Source organism: Odontesthes bonariensis, chromosome 16, assembly GCF_027942865.1.
Source record: "Odontesthes bonariensis isolate fOdoBon6 chromosome 16, fOdoBon6.hap1, whole genome shotgun sequence".
Taxonomy (NCBI): Eukaryota; Metazoa; Chordata; class Actinopteri; order Atheriniformes; family Atherinopsidae; genus Odontesthes; species Odontesthes bonariensis.
Genome location: NC_134521.1, coordinates 5,597,194 through 5,618,344, shown reverse-complemented (window position 1 = coordinate 5,618,344; position 21,151 = coordinate 5,597,194). Strand labels below are relative to the sequence as shown.

The 21,151-nt window shown below is 36.8% G+C and overlaps 2 protein-coding genes across 2 annotated transcripts; both read left to right on the top strand.

Annotated features, from left to right (window-relative positions):
* Positions 1-3,552: 3,552 nt before the first annotated feature.
* Positions 3,553-4,521, top strand: LOC142402044 (olfactory receptor 8G17-like). The gene has a single exon (XM_075487493.1). It carries the CDS (start codon positions 3,553-3,555, stop codon positions 4,519-4,521), a length of 969 nt encoding a protein of 322 aa, XP_075343608.1.
* Positions 4,522-19,427: 14,906 nt separating this feature from the next.
* On the top strand, positions 19,428-20,411 carry LOC142401643 (olfactory receptor 1C1-like). Its single transcript, XM_075487108.1, has one exon. The coding sequence runs from the start codon at positions 19,428-19,430 to the stop codon at positions 20,409-20,411; it is 984 nt and encodes a 327-aa protein (XP_075343223.1).
* The last annotated feature ends 740 nt before the right edge of the window (positions 20,412-21,151 follow it).

The following is a 21,151-nucleotide window of genomic DNA, read 5'->3' as shown; positions in this document are numbered from 1 at the left end:
CTAGCCAACAAATCCCTCTTAGTAAATGACATGATCATGACCTATAATCTAGACTTTTTATTTCTTAGTGAAACATGGCTGACTGAATGTAGCTGTGATACCATTCTCAATGAGGCCGCACCAACAAATTTCAGTTTTATCAATAAGTGTCGAAGTGGTAAGAAGGGCGGGGGAGTTGCCGCCATTTTTAAATCAGTCTTTCAGTGCAAAGAAATTTTACTTGGTGATTTTAGCTCGTTTGAATATCTCTGTTTTTTAGTAAAGGGGGATCCAAAAGTTATCTTCCTAATCATTTATAGACCGCCAAGATACCCAGGAACTTTCTTTGATGAGTTTGCTGAACTGCTGTCAGTTATCTGCACTGACTATAACTTTTTTATCATGACTGGGGATTTTAACATTCACATGGACAATAACATGGACACTAAAGCCAAAGAACTCTGCTCTCTACTTGACACTTTTGGCCTCCTTCAACATGTGAATGGACCCACACATACTCGAGGCCACACACTGGATCTGGTTATCTCTAAAGGTGTTGACATTTCTTCTGTTGATATCAAGGACTTGGCGCTCTCTGATCATTTCTGTGTGTTCTCTGACTTACAGTTAACTCCAAACATTCAGTTAACCCGTGTGTCTGTTAGAAAAAGGTACATAAATGAGAATACCAGTGCTAAGTTTATGGAAGTTATAGCTATGTCATCAACTGCGAGTGCAGAGACAGTTGATGAACTCTTAGATAACTTTAACTTGAAAATCTCAAATGTCATGGATATTGTTGCACCTGTTAAAAATAAGATGATCTTGAGCGGAAAGCGAACACCATGGAGAAACACTATGATGGTGTTTGAAAACAGAATTCAGGAAAGCATAGCATAGCATAGCAAGCGTAAATGGCGAAAAACTAAACTTCAAATTCACCATGACCTCTACAAACAAAGTCTTTGTAATTTTAACCATGGGTTACTCCGGGCTAGACAGCAACACTTATCTGAAATGATTAATAAGAACATCAACAACACTCGTGCTCTGTTTGCTATGGTTAATAAGCTGACAACCCCCCCAAAACAGATAGTTTCAGAACTCTGTTCCACAGAAAAATGCAATAAATTTGCTTGTTTTTTCAATGAAAAAAATCAAATCTATAAGGCTAAATATCAACATAAATGAGCAAAATAATAAAACGACGCAATCCTTAAAACCACCTAGGAATCAATCAACTATGATGTCAGAATTCAATACAGTTGACCAAAAAAATGATAGAAGAAACAGTCCAGCATCTTAAACCATCAACATCCTGTCTTGACACAATGCCATCTGACTTCTTTAAAACTATTGTAAGCTCTGTCCAAACAGATTTGCAGCAAATAATAAACTGCTCACTTCAATCAGGCACGTTTCCTAAACCCTTAAAAGTAGCTGCCATCAAGCCACTCCTAAAAAAGACAACATTGGATGCTTCCATTTTAACCAACTACAGACCCATCTCAAATCTTCCTTTTATAGCCAAGATTGTTGAGAAAGTAGTTTTTAATCAACTCAGTAACTTCTTGAACTCCAGTGGACTCCTTGACAAATTTCAGTCAGGCTTCCGACCTCACCACAGTACAGAAACGGCTCTTATTAAAGTGTTAAATGACATACGGTTGAACACTGACTCAGGCAAGGTGTCAGTTCTGGTATTGTTGGATCTCAGTGCTGCATTTGACACTGTGGATCACAGTATACTGCTGAACAGGTTGGAAACCTGGGCAGGACTCAGCGGGACAGTCCTAGAATGGTTCAGGTCCTACTTGGAGGAGCGGAGTTATTTTGTGACTATTGGAAGTAATCAATCTGATCGAGTGGCTATGACCTGTGGAGTTCCTCAGGGGTCAGTTCTTGGACCCCTTCTGTTCACCCTATACATGCTGCCTCTGGGTCAAATTCTGAAGAACTCTAAAGTCAACTACCACAGCTATGCAGATGACACACAGATATATCTCGCACTGTCTCCGGATGACTGCAGTCCTATAGAGTCATTGTGCGACTGCTTAGAGCAAGTCAAAAAGTGGATGAACCAAAATTTCCTTCAGTTAAACCTGAGGTTAAAACTGAGGTCATTGTGTTTGGCAACAAAGAGAAGAGGTTTGCTGTCAGTAAACATCTTGAGTCACTGTCTCTAGAAACTAAAGACCAAGTCCGGAACCTCGGCGTGCTGATAGACTCAGACCTGACCTTCAACTATCATATCAAATCAGTCACCAAATCAGCCTTTTATCAACTGAAGAACATATCCAGAATTAAGGGTTTCATGTCCCAAACAGATCAGGAGAAGCTGATTCATGCTTTCATCTCCAGCCGACTTGACTACTGTAACGGTCTACTGACTGGACTCCCCCAAAAGAGTCTCAAACAGCTGCAGCTCATTCAGAACGCTGCAGCCCAAGTTTTAACCACAACAAAGAGATCACATCACATCACCCCAGTTCTCAAGTCTTTACATTGGCTCCCGGTCAGATACAGAATAGATTTTAAAGTTCTGCTGCTCGTCTACAAATCACAGAATGGTTTAAGTCCAGAATACATGAATGACATGCTAGCAGAGTATAAACCCAGCAGAGCTCTGAGATCTGCCGACTCAGGTCAGATAGTGGAGCCCAGAGTTCAAACTGGACCCGGTGAAGCAGCTTTTAGCTGTTATGCTGCACACAACTGGAACAAACTACCAGCAGACCTGAAATCAGCCACAACTGTAAGCACAAGTCCAGGTTAAAAACATTTCTCTTTTGGTGTGCTTATGGTTGAGTTTATATCTTTCTTTTTCCCCTCTTCTTTGATTGCTTTTATCTGTATTTTTAATTTTTATTCTATTTTTTTTTCTCTTTAAATTGCTGCTTTATGCTGTTCTTTTAAATGCCTTGTCTTTATGTAAAGCACATTGAGTTGCCTTTGGTATGAAATGTGCTATATAAATAAAGATGCCTTGCCTTGCCTTGCATTGCCTATAATCACACGAATAACCAATCTAGATCATGTATTTATGTTTATAGTCAAGTTGTTCATACTGTGCGAAAGGTTCTGCTATAAAGTGGAATGTACTGTGTGGATCACCACTGCTAGCTAAATGTTCATTGTATGAAAATGATTTACGTATGTACATATTTATGTGGTTTTCCAACACACAGGAAAGTCATTGGATTTGAGCTTTCTAAGAGACTTAGACTAAACCAAAAAATGAGCTGAAAAATATTCATTAACAACTCTAATGCTGTAAGTCTTGAAATCATTTTCTCATTAAGCAGTTAAGCATGTTAACTATACAGTATATTATTGCAACAATACGATGGTTTCAGTTGTTTGAAAGCTTTTTTTCCTCCTGATAGTTTCTGCACTCAGGGGATCAGACATGTGAAGGTAAATGAGGTATGAAAAACAGTTAAAGTTTGCTTGAGGTTCACAATCTAAGAGACACCGACAGAGAAGAGCTGACAACACATGATATCACAGCACTGACATGTACAGTACTGCTGCCAGAGCTCAGACAGACTACGTGCAACAATAGATAGAATAATGGAATTTTTCAACTCTGCTTTTGGAAAAAACATCACTTTTGTGCGTCCTCCATATTTCACAATAAGTGGATTTATTGGCATACCTAACATGAAGTATTACTATGTCTTTCTCTTTTTTGTCTATGTTGTTTCAGTGCTGGGAAACACAGCTGTAATGGCTGTAATATATCTGGATCTTAACCTACAAACTCCTAAATATATTGCAGTTTTTAACCTTGCATTTGTGGACCTGATAGGTAGCTCTGCTCTGGTGCCGAAGGTTCTAGACATATTTTTGTTTAGTCACTATAACATCCCCTACGGTGACTGCTTGACATTCCTCTTTTTCTGCTACACTTGCCTTTCAATGCAGGCTCTTAATCTGGTTGCTCTCTCCTATGATCGACTGATTGCCATCACCTATCCTCTGCACTACCAAGTGAAGGTGACCCACAGGTTTATGTTTTCCTTGATTGCCTCTTTCTGGATTTTTGTTATCATTGCTGTTCTAATTGCAGTTGGTCTTATTACAAGACTTTCCTTCTGTAAGTCTGTGGTTGTTAACAGCTATTTCTGTGACCATTTTCAGATATACAAACTTGCGTGCAATGATATTTTTCCTAATAGAGTCATTAGCAATTTGTTGCCACTTCTGATTCTTTGGTTTCCTATTGCATTTATCTTATTTAGTTACCTTTATATTGGCCGTGCCTTGGCTAAAGTAGCTACAGTTCAAGAAAGATTGAAAGCCTTTAGAACCTGTACAGCTCATCTTTCATTAGTGGCAATCTATTTCATCCCAATATTAATCACTTTCTCTATGGCTGAAAAAATACATCCAAATGCCAGGATCATAAACCTGTCTCTAACCTCAGTCTTTCCTCCCATGTTAAACCCAATCATTTATGTTCTGCAGACACAAGAAATCAAAGTATCAGTGAAGAAAATATTACAACTAAGGAGGAAATCCAGAATAATGGTAAAGTGAGATCTGGTCTTGGAGAATGTTTGAATCTGTAATTGCAGCATGCTTTACTGTTCCTCTACAGTTGTAAAGGACGTACTTCCGAATAGAACAAATGAAGACTAAACCCCCTGTTACTGTTTTTACATGTTGTTATAACATATGCATTAGCAAGAATTTATAGATATGTCATATTTAAAGAAAAAAAGGCTGCCAAGTGATGTCATTTATGAATAAAAAATGTCTTGTCAGTGACTGCAATGAAATGTTCAGCTGAGCTCAGAAATGTCAAATTTGATATTTATTCAAACAAATACAAGAAGCCTCGTAGCATCAGTAACTTTATTCTACTAATGTTAAGTGTTTGCTAACTTAGCTCCAATGTTATAGTTTTTACTTTGTCATCTCAGTCATTATTTATTCATGTCCGTTTTGTATTTGTGATGCTTTGACTCAGTTTTCCACAGTTCCAGAGAGAGTTTGCGGCCTTGCAGAGGCCTGCAGAGCTTTTCTTTAACTTGTGGTTATTAGCAATTTTTAAAAAAAATTGAAATAACAATCATATTTAGCTTAAGAACAAATGTGTATCTAAGTATGTTGTTTCTGACCTAATTTTTTTTTCTGTCCTGCAAACACAAGACAGACTGATGAATACCTGAAAATGTTGCTCAGGACTAGAATGCACATCAGAATTACAATAGAAAAGTGATCATAATTGTCAGTGCTCGTGTTTCTGACCTTTTATTTTCAGTATTATCTCACATATTATTTTAAGTTGGTATTTTCCCCCCCACTATATCGAACTGGCACAAGATAATTATGGAATGTTTTCCTCTTAAGTACCTGATCTGTCTGCTTCACTCTTCAGAGGGACAGTTTATGCAGGGCCGTTTCTAGCTTTGTGGGGGCCCTAAGCAAGATGCTGTTTGGGGGCCCCTAGTTTGTCAAACTACAATGAAGAGATTCCTAACCATTTAGATGGAACACTAAGATCTATTACACTTCATGAGCAAAACAGGCTAGAATTTAAATTAAACATCTTAAGTTAAACCACTCAGGCAAGTGAAACTAATAAGAATATATAATATAAAGAAAACAATAAATAAAATATTTTGAATTTTTTTAAAATATTAAACTGTAATGTACAGCGTCCCTTTAAAGATTGTACCCAATTACAAAGTAGATAGATACTTTATTGATCCCGAAGGAAATTCAAGCATCCAGTAGCAGACATAAAGCAATAAAAAATGTTTATACAATTATAAAGACTTTAAAAACAATCTAAGAATTTAAAAAACTATTTAAAAAACAGTTTAGAAATATAAAGTGACCAGTGAAATAAGACCAAAGTGAAATATAAAGTGACCAGTGAAATAAGACCAAAGTGAAATATAAAGTGACCAGTGAAATAAGACCAAAGTGAAATATAAAGTGACCAGGGAAATACAGAAGCGCCATCACTTAAAGCTGTTGTACATCCTGATGGCCAGAGGAACAAAAGAGTTTTGGAAGTTGTCACTTTTAAGAAGTTTCTGCATTTATCTACACATTGTACTAGTTAAAGTAATAAAACTAAGAATAATGATCCAATGCCACAATATTCTAAAATAATTAACAGGATGCCTAATATTTGTATATCACTTAAAAAACTAACAGTAGAACACTTCTAATTAGAGGCCTATAAATAACACAGCAAACTTAGTAACTGAATCCTAAGTAATGCCAAAATCGTGTCAAATACCTGAGAGACAACTTCCACTGAACAATGACGGAGCAGGACAACAACCAGCCTCCCTCCCTGCTAGAATCTGAATAAACCGGAGTCAGTCAGTCATTCCCGTGGCAGGACTGACTGTCATACTCATCTTATATAAGCAAACTTTCATGAGGCAAACACTGAAGCCGAGTTTATCACGAACAAATCCCAGCCAGCTACACAACATTTATCCGAGACTAGCTCGCAGGACAAATAAACACAAAAAACGTCCCACCTCCAGCTATCCAGCCCACATCTCTCTCTCTCTCTCTCTTTCGGATTTTATATTGGCGGTTGGCAAACAACTTTTAGTAGCATTACCGCCACCTACTGATATGGAGTGTGGATCACATGACATTTATCTATATCCCTATATTAATATATACCCGTTCAATATATATTTATATATATATATATATATATATATATATATATATATATACCTATACGTCAACACTCATCTATACACCCATATATCTATTTATGCCTACACTTTTACATACTCCCTACTCATATACCCTCATTTATATACTTTATCTATACTATATTCTATTATATAACCTACACCGTTTTAAATAATAAAAAATTTCCTGATAACATCTGTTTCCTGATTCTTTTTGCAATAAATCTACTATATCTAATTTCATTTTCATCCTACTAAGCTTTCTAATTAAATTATTTCTCTGAACCTGATAATTCCTACAATATATCATAACATGTTCTATTGTCTCATCTTCCCCACACTCACATTTCCCTGATTGATGTTTTCCTATCATATATAAGTTTTTATTTAATCCATTATGTCCAATTCTAAGTCTTGTTATAATGATCTCCTCTCTCCTACTTCTTTCTGTTCTTCTCATTTTCCCTATTTTCCTTTGTATTTTAAACAACCAACGTCCTTTTCTTTCTTCCTCCCATAACTTTTGCCATCTCTCTTCCATTTTTTGTTTTATAATACCCTTTACCTCTTTTACACTCATTCTTACATTAATATCAATCATTACTCTTTTTACACTCTGTTTTGCCATTCTATCTGCCATTTCATTTCCCTCAACTCCATAATGCGCTGGTATCCATATAAAATGAACTATAAGCCCCATCATATTAATTCTATATAGTGTTTGTTCTATTTCTATTAATACATCTGGTCTACTTTCTGACTTACTATTTTGAATACTAACTAATGAAGAACTTGAATCTGAACATATAATTGACTTTAATGGTTTAACCTCTTCTATCCATTGAACTGCTAAAAGTACCGCAATCATTTCTCCAGTATATACTGATACTCCATCACTTACCCTTTTCCCCACTTTAATTTTAAATTGCGGTACAATCATACCTATCCCTATCCTATCATCTAAAGTTTTGGATGCATCAGTATATATATTTACATAATTATAATATTGATTTATATGTTCCTGTACAACATATTTATTCAAACTAAAATTATTTCTATTCTTCTTTTCTAATAATGATAAATCTACTTTTGCTTCAGGTATTATCCATGGTGGAACTGTATGTAATGGAATCGTTTGACTTATATCTATTTTATCTAAATATTTTTCCCTACTTTTAGCATTTACTATTGTTCCATAACTTTTAATTTTTCCTTTTTCCCACCCTGTTTCTAACACTTTTACTGTTGGATTATCTTTTTTCTGACCTTGTAATTTTGACCAGTAGTTTAAGGATAATTGTTCCCTTCTCATTTTTAGAGGCATTTCACCCATTTCCACCTGTATTGCTGCTATAGGAGATGTTTTAAAGGCACCTGTACATATTCTTAAAGCCTGATATTGTATAGTATTTAACTTTTTTAGATTTGTATCTGCAGCTGAATTATACACTATACTCCCATAATCCAATACTGACCTAATTAAACCTGTATAAATAGCTTTCAATGACCTTCTATCAGCCCCCCACTCAGTACCAACTAAACATCTCATTATATTCAAAACCTTCCTACATTTATCTATTATTTTCTTAATGTGTACACCCCAAGTCATTCTTTCATCCAACCATAACCCAAGAAATTTAAATTGCTTAACTCTTTCCAATTCCTGACCATATATTTTCAACTTAATTTCTCCATCCACTCTTTTCCTTGTAAAAAACATTATTTTAGTTTTTTCCACAGAAAACCTAAATCCCCATTTATATGACCACTTTTCCACCATTGAAATTGCTTCCTGTAGCTTCTTTACAATAAATTTTAAATTCCTTCCTCTTTTCCACATTGCTCCATCATCAGCAAACAGTGAACAACCCATTCCACCTTCTGATTCCTTAAACATATCATTTACTATCACAGAAAATAATAATGGACTTACTATGCTTCCTTGTGGTGTCCCATTTTCTATATTAAAATTTTCAGAATATTCCTTCCCTATTCTCACTTGTATTTTTCTTTCTTCTAAAAATGTTTTAATCCATTTAAACATGTTACCACTTATACCCATTCTTCTAATTTTAACTAATAACCCTTCCCTCCACATCATATCATACGCTCTTTCAATATCAAAAAATACTGCTACTACACTCTCTTTATTTACTTGAGCCTTCCTAATTTCATGCTCTAAACCTATTATTGGATCCATTGTACTCCTCCCTTTTCTAAATCCACTTTGAACCTCTGTTATAAGTCCTTTACTTTCTATATAATATATCAATCTTTCATTTATCATTCTCTCCATTATTTTACATATATTGGATGTTAACGCTATTGGTCTATAATTTTCTGGTTTTGATTCATCTTTCCCTGGCTTTCTAATTGGTATAACCACAGCTTCTTTCCAACTTTTTGGTATTTCTCCCTCCTCCCAAATTCGATTATACAATTCCAATAATATGTTTTTAGAAAATTCACTTAAATTACTTACCATTACATAACAAATCTGATCTTTCCCTGGTGCTGTTAATTTATATTTTTTAAGTGCCCTATTTAATTCCATTATTGTAAATGCCATATTCAATACATCATCCGATTCTACCATTTTTTCCAATAGCTCCTTATTTTCCAGAATTGTTTTTTCTCTCCCTTTTTTCCCGTCTACACTGATATTTTCAGAACTATGAATTTTAACAAACACTTTTGCTAACATCTCTGCCTTATCTTTATCTGTCACTGCTGCTATTTCTCCATTATTTAATACTGGATATCCAGTCACTCTTTTAATTCCTTTCATTCTTTTAATCATTGTCCATACCTTAGATATTTCTGTCTCCCTCCCTATTGAGTTACAAAAACTCCTCCAATAATCTCTTTTTACATTTTTAACAGTTCTTCTTACCATCGCCTGTAATTTTTTGTATTCATTCAAATTCTGAGGGTTATGATTTTTCTTTAATACTTTAAACGCTTTATTTCGTTTCTTAATAGCTGCAGTACATTCCATTGTCCACCATGGTACCAACTTCCTTTCCTTTTTCCCTCCTTTTATCCTTATAGTTTGATGAGCCGCTTCTACTATAGCATTACATATATTAAAATTCAAATCCTCAATACTACTATTTACATCCACTTTTCGTATTTTTAATTCACTATTATTCCTAAAAATTTTCCAATTTGCAGATCTAAAACACCATTTTTTCATCTCATTTATACAATATTTCTCTATATGCATTTTAACTTCTATCATAATAGGGTAATGATCACTTCCTATAGTTGTTTCATTAAGTACTTTCCATAAACTTTTACCTGCTAAAGAATTTGACACTATTGTCAAATCAATGGCTGACTCTGTATTATTTCTAAAATTAATTCTTGTTCCACTCCCATCATTTAATACTACCAAATTTTTAACATCCATTATTTCTTCAATTACTTCCCCATTATGATCATTATAACTACCCCATAATGAGTTATGCCCATTAAAGTCCCCACACCAAATCACTTTACCCTCTAAATACTTCCCAAATTCCTCCATTACCTCTAAAGATAGTTTTTTACATGGATTATAAAAATTTATTATTTTAATGTTCCCATTTATTGTCCAAATTTCAATAATAATATATTCTAATTCTTTTCCTTTAGCTACTACTCTAAATTGAACTCCATTTTTTATAAATATTATACATCCTCCTCCAGACCCTCCCTCTCTATCTCTTCTCACACTTTCATATCCTTTAATAACAAAATCTAAACTTGGTTTAAGCCAAGTTTCCTGAATACATATAATATCCAACTCTTTTTTAAATTCTTTAATAAATCCCTTAAACTCCTGTCCATTAGCAATTAAACTCCTGGCATTCCACTGCAGGATGAACATTATATTCTATCTTCCTGTCCTCCTGTCTTCCCTTCTCCCCCCAACTTTTTATTTATGTGCTCCCAAGATATGTCCTTTATCCCAAAGAATTTCTCTGCTCCTTTCACTATTATTTTGATTTTTTCTGTTTTATATTTTACTTGCTCTGTACAGTTAATTACATATGCAATGAACAACATAATCTTCTCAGCTGTCAACCCTGTATCTGTTCTCATCTGTCTTTGTTCTGATGTTGTATTTATAATTGTTTCCCCTGACACCTGTCTTGGCTTCTTCATTCTCTTTGCAGCTTCTGCATAGCTTATATTTTGAGTGACTTTAACTTGTTCTATTTCCACTGCTTTTCTTCTAACTTCGCATCCTCCATAAGTCACCCTGTGTTGCCCTCCACAGTTACAGCAAATATTCTTTTCATTTTTACACTCTTCATATCCATGCTCCCCTCCACACTTTGGACATCTTTGTTTCCCCTTGCATGCTGCTGCTACATGTCCATATCTCTGACATTTATAACATCTTAGCGGAGGAGAATTGTATGGCCTAACAGGAAAGACCATACATCCAACTCTTATCTTTTCTGGAAGAACTTCTCCTTGAAATTCTAACATCACTGACAGGCTTTCCACTCTCTTTCCTTCCACTGTTCTCATCAATCTTTTAATGTTGCTTATCTCATTTCCACTAATACTACGTTTTAACTTTTCAAGATCTTCATCCACCGGTATTCCATAAATTACTCCTCTAGCTATTTTAGCTTCTCCCAATATCTTTATCTCATTCACCATTTTTTTGCAAATGTTCTGACTATTCATCACTTTGTTTTTCTGCTCTTCACTCCCCACTATAATCAACAGATTTCCATCTCTTAGAATCTTAGCCAGAATCAACTCACCAAACTTCTTTTTTAGTTCCCTCGATAAATTTATTGGACTTAGTTGAATACCCTCATCTTCTTTCCTGAATTTTATAATTATTTTGGTTTCCTCCCTGACAACCTTCTTACACACTATATTATTTTCGTCTGAGCTATTTCCTTCGAGACTTCGCTTACTACTTTGCGTTCCCCTCATATTATCTTCCTTTGTCCTTCTCTCTTTTCCTGCCCTACCACTACCACATACATGACTCCAATCTCCATTATCCATTTCATCATCTCCCTCGTCTTCACCCTGAGACGCCATACAATCCAGTCACAAATCAGTTTATGCCAACCGCCACGTCACTCCCAACCTCCAACTCCTCCGAACTACGAATTCAAATCCCCACCACGTCACGTCCGTCCACAAAGTTGCTGTTAGGTAGCGGCGGATCCTTCGTACTGCTCTCCAGCCCACATCACCCAACACATGCCTTACCTTTGTCCTCAGGCCGTTTTTCTTCCGCCATTTTCCGCGCCACTAATATAACTTCTTTTTTATGCCATTACGGCGTTTGTCTTGTTAACTTTTCTAGCTTTTTAGGGGAATGATGGGTAGATGTCAATCATTCCCGTCACACCTGTTGGCGGCCTGCTGCGCCACTCAGCGTGTGACAGTGCTGTACTTTACACAAACTCTACACACGGTCGCCAGCATTTAGTAGATTTTGTTCATAACTCCAAACGCTAACCAAGCCTAGGTTGCTGACGTTAGCTGAGGTTAGCTGGCAGCAATATCACTGAACGTTGGGTTAGCAAAACAATTACACCAAAAACACGAACTTACCAGCAAGGGATGCACGAGTGTCATCTCTCCCTTTTCTTTTCTTTCTTTTGTCAGCGCCAGAATCATGTGGCCCTTTACTTGACATTCTAAATCTTCTTCACTGTTAACGGGCATAACTTGGAAAACGTCAGGTAGGAGGATGCTCCACCACCGCCGATGCGGTAACTTTGAAGACTGTACCATTTCAGGAAGGGGGGGGGGGATTGTTATAGATAAGGTAAACACATCTAATTTGCCCGAATGGAGTAATAGGGCACAGAATTAAGACAAACGCTGGGCCTGTTCATGACTAATTTATATAATTTCTTTCATGTAATAATATAATAACTATCATGACATTTTTTTTACAACCTTAATTTTGGGGGCCCCCGCCAGGTACTTGGGGCCCTACGCACTCTGCCTACTCTGCATATGCGGAGCGGCGGGCCTGAGTTTATGGACATTTGGACCCCATATCTCCACTTTTCTAACTCTACGGTGGCTTCAATGCTCTCGAGTGTCGTCCTTGGCTAGCCCTTGGCTCTTGCCCATAATAATGTATTTACGACCAGGGGTCCGTTTCACAAAGCAGGTTCAACCAACTCTGAGTCTATTCCTGATCTCTGAGTTGATCTACTCTGAGATAGAAAACTCTGAGTTTTCGGTTCCAGAAACGCTGATTTGAGTGAGGTTAATCAACTCTGAGTAGGTTCACCTTGAGTTTAGCGCGTGCACAACAACTTTAAAAAGCCAGCATCAATGGAGCCTCGATTCCACGAGTCACCTTGGCAACGGGGAAGAGGAGGGGCTACGTTTTTCACCAACCTCGAATTGGAAATCTTAATGCGCTCATACGGCGAGTTTCAATACGTTTTTAGAAATAAGTGCAACACCGCTGCAGCAGCAAAAGTATAAGTTTAAATGTCGTCCTTTGCAATCACAATAATATTACAGGGAAACTGCTTGAATGGTAGCCCATTCATTTATTTCATTTAGGTGCAATCCCGCAGGGGAGAAGCGCACTTCTATATATAAAAACATTGTTCAAACAGGTGAGACCTCGGCATGGAGGTACCTCATTTTGATCATGTTCTACACTGTAAAGTAAATATTAAGTGGCTATTTGACTGTGCAGTTATTTTATTCCCAACATAATGCTGTTTTCACACACATAAACTATGTCTTCTCATCTATATCATCCATCCATCCATTATCTATACACCGCTGAATCCGTCAGTCGGGTCGTGGGGGGGCTGGAGCCTATCCCAGCGGTCAATGTACAAGAGGCGGGGTACACCCTGGACAGGCCGCCAGTCCATCACAGGGCCACATAGAGACAAACGAGACAAACAACCATGCACACTCACACTCACTCCTAAGGACATTTCAGAGTCCTCATCTATATCATGTTCTGTTAAATAATTAAGCCTATTTAAACTAACACAGACTTGTACTGAGCCAACAGAAAGAAGGAAGATGCCCGTAAAACGGGTGGTGGCCACCACCTCTAACAGGAGGCCAGTGGCTGAGGGAATCCACCCCCAAGACACGAGTGCCTTTATAAAATATAATAGGCCTATATATGTCTTTTTTAGGCCTATTCATACAAATATTTATTTGTCTTTTATGTCTTTTTTTCTTTTGTCCCAACACATTCTGATGGTGCCGCTCAAAAAGATAATTGTCTGTAAATGCAAAAATCTATGCGCGGTCTGATAACCATCTCCGACGAATATTTATTTCTCTGCGCAATAATGCTGCACCTTCATCCACGGGATCGTTGTCAAAAGGACATGTTGGTGAAGAAAGTCGCCTCCTACTGTGCCTAATGGACTTCTAGAAGTAGAAGAACTCGCTCTGCTGACTGAATGAATGAGGAAATCAAATGGCGTGTGTGGCTGAAAGAGGGCGGAGACAGAAAGAAACTCGAGTTTTCTTGAATAAAACCTGGTCCCGACCAGGTTAGGTTCAGAGAGTCTGTTACTCCGGTAACTGGTCGTGAGGTTAAGTTACCTCTCTTTGTGAAACAGGCTGGAGTTACCCCTCTTTCTCGGGGTTGAGTTACCTCCCTTTGTGAAACAGAAAACTCAGCGTTTCCCTCATTTCAGGGTGAACCAACTAAGAGTTTTCACTAAACCTGCTACGTGAAATGGACCTCAGGTCATTTCTATTATTTATTTTTATTTTCATTTTTTTTTCTATAGGGAAGAGGCTTCCTTTTCACTGTATTGGTTGGGTGAAGGTGAAATGCAAATGTGTACTGTCTAGACCAATGTTGTACTAAGTGATGTTATTGTTTTATTGTTGTGTTTATGTTAATGTATAAAAAGCACAATAAACATATGAGAAAAAAAATTGGTATTTTGTTAAGGAAAGAAATTCAATGACTAAAAAGTTTCTAAACTCAAAGCTAGATTGTCACAGTACTTTACAATGTATCAATGGACATACCATACTACAGTTATAGTACAAGGAAATTCTGTAGAACTGTATTTTATATGAATGTGAGAACACAAAAAAGATATCAATTTGTGTGATTCTTGCTTTGAACTGATTCCTCAGAACTGCTTCGGCTTCTTTGTAAAATTAGTTAATATGGAACTGCAAATGGTAAATATACTGTGATTATTGTAGGTTGATTTCAGAGATTATTTAAATATCTAAAAAAAAGAGAAAATAAATTACATTACATAAAAGACAGCATTTTTCTTGACTTGATTGATTCTTCGATTTTTGAATCAGGTAAAACTAAAATAGTGGTTGAAGTCAGGATGATGGCACGTGTTAAAAGGATTTTACATGGTGCCAAAGTCGAAATTAAGTATTGAGGTTTAAGAGTTTATACAAAAGCAGTATTTTTGTGGGACCGCATGGGCAGAATGTTTTTATAAACAGATTAAGGCAAAAAAGGTAATTAGGCCTAAACAATATGTTTCCGTACAGTATAGCTTTATGTAATATACAGTAAAGTCATCTGCACAAGTTTATTTTGTCAGAATGTTCAAGTCCTTTACAAAATGAAAAAGCAATGAATAAGCTTAATGTTGTTATTCCAATTCATTGACTCTGTGTTTAAATGTCATAAGAAGTCAAATTGGCTAAAAATGAATAGATTCATGGACAAATAACTCAAATTTAGCTGAGCCTTGCTCATCTTTTGTCATTTTGCGTGGGTTCAGTCTAAAGTTCTCATGGCTTTTATCACCAATTCAAAAAGCTTGCCTTTGGAAACTGCTTCCTCTGCCTTCTGATTAATCGAAGGTTACATAAACATGGTGTCCTTCTCCATGGCAATCCTGCCTACATATGTAAACAAGAGTGAGGAGAAAAAGAATTAACTATTCCCTACAGCTACACATCTACATGCCCTGTCCAACAGCTATATACAAGCAAAATAATGCAGCATCATTTTCTGTGCCAGCCGGGTGAAAGTGATGGCCTCAGCTTGACCACCCTTATAAATATTTCCTGTATTTTTCACTGCAAACAACCCCTGCGGTTGACTGGATGTACTTGTTTATTTCAGATTTGTTTAATTTCTAATAGAGGAAAACTGTTTATGAGCACTGGATACAGTACTTTTTATGGTACAAAACATATATGCACTTACATGTGTTATGTTATGTTCAGGCTTTGCATTGAATCTGCAAATCATGCTCAGCTTTGCTTTGTATTTAGTAAACATTGTTCCTGTGTAAATTGCTGTTTTGAGTTTTTTTCTTAACATGGAAGCTGCTTCAGGAAGAATGAAGTTTCTGTCAGAGTTGGGAGTGATGGAAGACAGAAGATGACCCAAATACTGACAGCAAACCAGAGGTACATAGAAACTTAACTGAAGGTTTTACTATGAAAGACTGAAACCAAAAGCGTGGCAGAGCCAGGAAACCATAAACTACACTAAGAAAACAAAAGACTGAATTACTGAACAAACCAGACAGAAGAAACCAGATCAGCGGGAAACGGAACTTTGGAGGTGACAAAAGTAACAGCAAGGATCTGACAAAGAATAAGGAAACCCATGGAGCTTGTATAAGGAAGGGACTGATGAGATAAGAGCAGCTGAGACCAATTAAGGATGGGCAGGTGCTACTGGTGAGTACAAGAAAATAAGACAGAATTAACTAGAAACTTAATCATAAATATCAGGACTAAAGAAAAGAAACGCAAGAACAGAACTGAGGCAAGACAAAACTAAGAGTACAGGCAAGTATAAAACAAAAGCAAGAATAAAACTAAAGCAAACAATAGAAGAGGGACAATGAACAAAAAGGAAAATCAAGAAAAGACTACTGAGACTACCTGAGAATAAACCCTATTTCAAACACATGGATATAAAAAAAATACTAAAAACACAAGCAGGAAAACAGAATCAAACAAAACACATAAAAACCAAGACAAGGACATATAATCCAAATTCAGAAAAAAACTCACTTACTCCTCTTGTTGCCATATATTCAGCCTAACTGACGAATCAACTTCATCAACCTTAAACCTTAGGGCCGTTCTCTGTTGGATATCTGTTATCCTCATTGAAAACCAAACCCGCATGCTCAGTTCAATGCTCTCTCCCTCTTTGTTACATTAAACAGACTGCTGGAACAAGCTTACCCACTGTACTTACATGAGGAAAAGTAGCATTTGACATGTTTTTCCTCCTTTCTGAGCACAAATCCTTTCAACGGCACTTGTACAAAATAAATATCTAATAAAGAAATCAAACACATTAATTGTATCCTGCTTCAGTCCTATTGGTCAATGCATTAGAAACAATTGACAGAAGTTCATGTCTTCTGTCATGTGCCACAAACCTTTGACATACTGAAGGGGTACTGATACTGATGGGAGGGCCATTCATTTTTGCAGGTCTTCGTTGCTAAAATGAAATAGGGAAGACTGAAAATTTAGCCTGATCTCGGCATTGGGTGAAATGCCAGGGGACGACCACCTATTGTTAATTTAAAAATCCTATAGGAAACAGTTCGGCAGCTAAAATCAACAACTTTTTCTCTGGACATGATACCATCCGACTTTTTAAAAACTGTTTTTACCTCAGTAGAAAGTGATTTCCTACGAATAGTTAACAGCTCACTGGCATCAGGCATTTTTCCCAAGTCACTAAAGACAGCTGCCATTAAGCCACTCCTAAAGAAGAGAACTCTAGACGCCTCTATGATGAACAACTACAGACCTGTCTCTAACCTCTCTTTTATATTTAAGATTGAGAAAGTTGTATTTTGAAAGTGGAAGTCTTGATAACTTTCAATCAGTCTTCAGACGTCATCACAGCACTGAAACAGCTCTGGTCAAAGTGTTAAACGACATCAGGTTGAATACTGATTCTGGTAATGTTTCAGTCCTGGTTCTGTTGGACCTCAGCGCTGCATTTGATACTGTAGATCACAGAATCCTGTTGCACAGGCTGGAAAACTGGGTTGGACTTTCTGGAGTGGTCCTTAACTGGTTCAGGTCCTACTTAGAAGGCCGGAGTTATTTTGTTACAATTGGCAGCTATGAATCTGAGCGAGTGGCCATGACTTGTGGAGTCCCCCAGGGGTCAATTCTTGGACCTCTTCTGTTTAACTTGTATATGCTCTCTTCGGGTCAGATATTGCAGAATTTTAACATCAATTATCACAGTTATGCAGACGACACACAACTTTATGTGTCTCTGTCACCGGACGACTGCAGCCCAGCTGACGTTCTGTGTCAGTGTCTGGAGGAAGTAAACACCTGGATGAGAGAGAATTTTCTACAATTAAATGAAGACAAAACTGAGATCATTCTGTTTGGGAGCAAAGAGAAGAGGGTCAGCGTTGGTAAATATCCTGAGACTCGGGACTTTACAATCACTGACCAAGTTGGTAACCTCGGAGTGTTGATAGACTCAGATCTGACTTTCAGCAGCCACATCAAAGCTGTCACCAAGGCAGCTTTTTACCACCTCAGAAACATCAGATTTAAAGGTTTCCTCTCCCAAAAAGACCAGGAGAAACTCATCCATGCATTCATCTTCAGTAGACTAGATTACTGTAATGCTCTTTTAACTGGACTTCCCAAAATAGCATTAAACATCTGCAGCTCATCCAGAACGCTGCTGCTAGAGTTTTAACCCGGACTAAGAGATCTGAACACATCACACCAGTTTTAAAATCTTTACTCTGGCTTCCAGTCAGTCACAGAATCGATTTTAAAAGCCTGCTGATGGTTTACAAATCCCAGAACGGTTCAGGCCCAAAATACATCTGATCTGTTCAGAGAATATAAAGCCAGCAGAGCTCTGAGATCCTAGGACTCAGATCAGCTGGTCCAGTCCAGGGTCCAGACTAAACATGGAGAAGCAGCATTTAGCTGTTATGCTGCAAACAAGTGGAACAAACTGCCAGTGGAGATTAAACTTTCACCAAATGGAGACATTTTTAAATCCAGGTTAAAGACATTTCTGTTCTCATGTGTCTGTGCATGAAATATCTTTTAACTTATCTAGACTGTTGCCTGTTTTTAAATTCATTTAAATGATTTTATTTGTTTCTCTTTATATTCTTTTATGTATTTTTAATGCTTCTTGCACTCCCTGCTGCAATGCTTTTATTTTATGTAAAGCACTTTGAACTGTTTGTACATGAAATGTGCTATATAAATAAATTTGATTTGATTTGATTTGATTGAGCAGAAAGCACTGAGTCTGAGCACAGCCTTACAAAGTCCCTGACATGGTTGCTGTCTGATCATCTTTGTATAACCAATTTTCTGTTTCTCTATTACAGCTGAGGAAAAATATTTTGATTTACGATCTCCCCGATGATAAGTGTATATAAAACCTGAGTTTAAAGATACATCTAATCGGAACTCTGAAATATAAGAACCAATATAAAAAACAAACTAACTAAAAACAATAAATAATAGGTGTCATGTAGGCTTGTGCTAGGATCATGTTATTCCATGACTGCAGTGAGCAGGTTTAACTGGCATAGGGTTGTTTGATGATGATACACACAGGGGAACACGCAATGATGCTCTAACACGCAGAGGAGGGGGTTGCGTTGCTCTGCTTGATCGCTACCTCTGTCAGATCATTTAAAGCTTGACAGAGCATTGGTACATGAGCTCTGGAGAAGAGTTCGCCTCCATCTCTCCAGCTATACAACAAAGTGTTGACTGACAGAGGACGGCACATTATTCACCATTCTGTGGACACTGAAAGCTTGAAAGAATTTAACAATGGAATTATTCAACTACGCTCTAGGAAAAAATATCACTTTTGTGCGTCCTCCATATTTCATTATACGTGGATTTGTCGGTATACCTAATGTCAAATATTACTATGTCTTTCTCTTTTTTGTCTACATTGTGTCAGTGCTGGGAAACACAGCTGTAATGGCTGTAATATATCTGGATCATAACCTAAGAACTCCTAAATATGTTGCAGTTTTTAACCTTGCATTTGTGGACCTGTTTGGTAGCTCTGCTCTGGTTCCGAAGGTTCTTGACATCTTTCTGTTTAACCATAACTTAATTCCCTACAATGACTGCTTGACATTCCTCTTTTTCTGCTACTCTTGCCTTTCGATGCAGTCCTTTAACCTGGTTGCTCTTGCCTATGATCGACTGATTGCCATCACCTATCCTCTGCACTACCAAGCCAAGGTGACCCACAGGTTTATGTTTTCTCTGATTGCCTCTTTCTGGATTTTTGTTATCATTGCTGTTCTGATTGCAGTTGGTCTTATTACAAGACTTTCCTTCTGTAAATCTGTGGTTGTTAACAGCTATTTCTGTGACCATGGTCAGATTTATCGGCTTGCGTGCAATGACTTTTTCCCCAATGATGTAGTTAGTTTTTTTTACCCGGTTCTTATTTTTTGGATTCCATTGGTTTTTATCCTGTTAAGTTACTTATATATTGGCTATACTTTATCTAAACTGGCCACAGTTCACCAAGGAATGAAGGCCTTTAAAACATGCATAGCTCATCTCTTATTGGTGGTCATCTATTTCACCCCACTGTTGGTTACATTCACCTTGATGGAAAAAATTCATCCAAATAACAGGATCTTAAACCTGTCTCTGACCTCGGTCTTTCCTCCCATGTTAAACCCAATCATTTATGTTCTGCAGACAGAAGAAATCAAAGTGTCAATGAGGAAAATATTAAAAATCCGTGGAGGATCCAAAATAACAATTAGAAAATCTGTGAAAGTGTGATCAGAATACATGCTGATGAAATTAGGGTCACATTATTCAGGTCAGACAAGAAACCAAAAAATTAAAACTCCTACAGGGCATTATCCAAATAAAGGAAAAACTTTTCTTTGTCTTTAAGAAAATCACTTCCTTCAAGAGGTGATTACAAAGTTAAAATGAATTAAAATGAGAATCTAGTCAATCTTGGTATGTAAAGTAGTTTTCAACACAACTCACAAAACTGTGTCTTCTCTAGAAAAGCTACACAAACATCTAATTCACTATAGAAAAAGAAATGGGGAAAAAAATTAGACAAGGAAGAGTATACATGGCTAGTTTAGGGAAAAATAAATGAAAATGTTTTAATATGCTTAAAGCAATCTAAAGGGAAAATGTTGCTGTCTAAATAGATCTAAACTTTGCTTTGTTAGTGTGTTCTTGGTTGTGAGTATAAATCAAACCCTGTACAAGCTAGTCATTGTGTTTTTCTTGTGTTTCTTCAAAAGATTCTGTGTTAACATTTGAAGTGTGAATGCTGTGCACTGTGAATTTCCAGTCTAAAGAATTGTAATTATCCAGTTGAACTGAACAGTTAAAACCTGTAGTCAGAGGGCCTATGACCTTATAAATTGTTTTGGTAAATGTAGACTTCTTCAGGGTCTGGATGGTTCAATCATTTTTCCGTCGTCAGACGAGAGATTTCATTCAAAGAAAAACTTTTTTTTTTTTAATTTGTTCATTTATTTCTCAAACAAATGAAA